Genomic DNA, 3,161 nt, shown 5'->3' with positions numbered 1-3,161 from the left:
TAGGTTAATAAAAAAAAAAAAAATTTAATGCGAATATTTATTAATTTAATTACAAAAGAATATAATAATTATCCATAGATTTACAATTATTATTTCACACAATCTTTGAACTTTAATCAAAGGAATTTGCCTACGCAGCATATATTCATTTTTGTATTATTTACTAAACATTTAAATAATTTTTACTAACCTAATTATATAAATTTATAAATTTTTTTTTTTTTTTTTTCACTACTTAAATTGTAATTTTAAAAAACCTATTAAAACTTTTTGTTTTTTTTTTTTTTTTGACTTTTTACATGACAATAAACGACAATTATTATTATTATTTATTTTTTTAAAATTTTGAACCGTGTCCATATTGGTTTATCATTTTTAAAGTTAGGATTTATAAATAAAAAAAAAAAAAAAAACCAAAACAAAAATATATAAAAAGATTAATGCGTGACGATCAGTAAACTTTCATTTTCTTATCATCAGGTGATTTGACCGCTTTAACCCAACAACCTTGATTAATAATAATTTATAAATTTTAAAGATTTTTTTCTTGTTTTAAATTCTTTCTGTCTTTTTATCATCACAAGTACAATGATGGCGGTTTGGATGTTTTTCATATTATTTTTGTACATTTGGCAATTTAATGTGAATACTTGACGTTTACAGTTATGCCACTGAATAAGTTATTATTGTTCAAAAATGGCGTTACTTAAATTGTCAAAAAAAAAAAAAAAAAATCTCGTTTAGTTGAAAAAAATATTCGTTTTAGTTGGCACTCCACGTCCTTTCATTTTTGGAGCCAAGAGATCTGCTACGAGCCGCTCAAACTTGTCAAACATGGAGATTTTTGGCCGAAGATAATCTTTTATGGAGAGAAAAATGTCGCGAAGCCGGCATCGAAGACGTGAGAGAATATCTTCATAGGAGACGTCAAAGATCTGGAACAAATGTCACGTCTTCGTGGAAAGCCGCATTCATGAGACAGCACAAAATAGAAATGAATTGGAGAACTAGACCTATCAGAGCTGTTAAAGTACTCAAAGGCCACGATGATCACGTAATAACTTGCTTACAATTTTCTGGAAACCGCATAGTATCAGGATCGGATGATAATACGCTTAAAGTCTGGTCGGCAACGACAGGAAAGGTATTTCCTATGGGAAACACATCGTGATCCATGCGTTCTATCGCGAATTAAAAACGACGTTTATCTTACAGTGTTTAAGAACTTTGGTGGGTCATACGGGTGGTGTCTGGTCTTCACAAATGTCCGGAAACATTATCGTTTCCGGTTCAACAGACCGAACTCTCAAAGTATGGAATGCGGAATCTGGTAGTTGTATTCACACACTCTACGGTCACACTTCTACTGTTCGCTGTATGCATCTGCACCAAAACAGGTCAGAGAATGAATTTTTCTACTTTATCAATTCACATTCAAATTGACATTTTATTAAATAAGAAATTTTTTTTTTAGGGTCGTAAGCGGTTCCAGAGATGCAACGTTAAGAGTATGGAACATAGATACCGGCGAGTGCCTTTATGTTTTAGTAGGTCATTTAGCTGCGGTACGATGTGTTCAATACGATGGAAAACTTGTAGTATCTGGTGCTTATGACTATATGGTTAAGGTTTGGATTCCAGAAAGAGAAGAATGTCTGCACACTCTTCAGGGTCACACGAACAGAGTTTATTCTCTGCAGGTTTGATTTAAAATTAAAAAAAAAAAAAAAAAAAAAATGTCATGGAAAAATTTTAAAGACTTTTCTCATTTTTTTTTCTTTTATTAACTTTTTAGTTTGACGGGGTTCACGTAGTTAGTGGGTCTTTAGATACTAGCATAAGGGTATGGGAAGTCGAAAGCGGAGCTTGCAGGCACACGCTGATGGGTCATCAAAGTTTAACTTCGGGTATGGAGTTGAGAAACAACATTTTAGTTTCGGGAAACGCGGATTCGACGGTCAAAGTCTGGGACATTGTTACGGGACAGTGCCTTCAAACCCTATCAGGTATTTTCTAATTTTTCCCCCCGTCCCCCCCCCCACATACCGAAATCGATCGAGTTTAATTTTTTTTTTTATTTATCGAACGTATTTTTTTCAGGGCCTAACAAACATCAATCCGCGGTAACTTGTCTTCAGTTTAACAAACGTTTTGTAATAACGTCTTCCGACGATGGAACGGTTAAATTATGGGACGTGAGAACGGGGGAATTCATACGGAATTTAGTGGCACTGGATTCGGGAGGATCGGGCGGTGTGGTTTGGAGAATTCGAGCAAACGAAACAAAATTGGTGTGCGCCGTGGGAAGCAGAAACGGTACCGAGGAAACAAAACTTTTAGTCTTAGATTTCGATGTCGAATCGTCCAAATCGACATCTTGAGAATTATTCAGACTCGAGAACATGTTGCCTAAGTTCCGAGTTAACAGATCAATTCAAGTTGATTTATAGGAAAGGAATTTTTTTAGGCGTTATTCTCTTGACTACATTTCGTTGCTTCTGGAATTCATATTATTATCATTATTCTTCGATTTTCTTTTCAAAGCTTTAATTTACATTTATAAATATTTACGTTGAATATTTATTTTATTTTATTTTACTTTACTTTTTGCAATAATTATAAATAACTACCACTTTTCTTTTTTTTTATTATTATCTTATGCCACGATAAAATGAACGAACTTGATCATTTTTCTATAATCAATACACAAAACCTACACTCGGTAAGAAAATTTTTTATTTTTTTTATTTTTAAGCGATGTTGATATTTCGACGATCGTTTTTTTTTTTTTTTTTTCTTATAAACTTAGAAAGAAGCAACATTTGTCGGGGGGGGGGGGGGGGGTAAAAAAGAAAAAAATTTCGATGAGAAACGGCCATTTTTTTTTTTTTTTTTTTTTTTGCATTAGTAAATAATTATATATGTAAATAATTCGATATAGTACAATGTTATTTTGATTTCGTTTCTTGTATTTAGTTATTAATATTATTATTATTATTATTATTATTATTATTATTATTGGTATCGCCGCGAATTTGCGTGAAATAAAATTTTTTTTTATACGTTTTACGCATTTCGTGTGCGTGCACTATTAAAGTGAGGAAAAGAAAAAAAAATTTAAACTTTAATACTCAGCTCAGTATACTTTAAATCCAGGATTT

General features: G+C 31.9%; 1 protein-coding gene across 1 annotated transcript in view; it reads left to right on the top strand.

Moving 5' to 3' along the window:
- The window catches only part of Phum_PHUM539800 (F-box/WD-repeat protein, putative), a gene marked incomplete at both ends in the record, with an annotated part of 3,831 nt that extends 1,450 nt beyond the window's left edge, over positions 1-2,381 (top strand). Inside the window, 5 exons of the mRNA XM_002431620.1 lie at positions 767-1,144; positions 1,216-1,397; positions 1,475-1,700; positions 1,796-2,006; positions 2,101-2,381. Of these exons, the coding sequence (XP_002431665.1) occupies positions 767-1,144; positions 1,216-1,397; positions 1,475-1,700; positions 1,796-2,006; positions 2,101-2,381 (1,278 nt within the window). The remainder of the gene's footprint in view (positions 1-766; positions 1,145-1,215; positions 1,398-1,474; positions 1,701-1,795; positions 2,007-2,100) is intronic.
- Between the last annotated feature and the right edge of the window lie 780 nt (positions 2,382-3,161).

The sequence above is a fragment of the Pediculus humanus genome, genomic scaffold (genome assembly GCF_000006295.1).
Source record: "Pediculus humanus corporis 1103172108290 genomic scaffold, whole genome shotgun sequence".
In the NCBI taxonomy this organism is placed as follows: domain Eukaryota; kingdom Metazoa; phylum Arthropoda; class Insecta; order Psocodea; family Pediculidae; genus Pediculus; species Pediculus humanus.
This window is presented reverse-complemented; position numbering and strand designations above follow the sequence as displayed.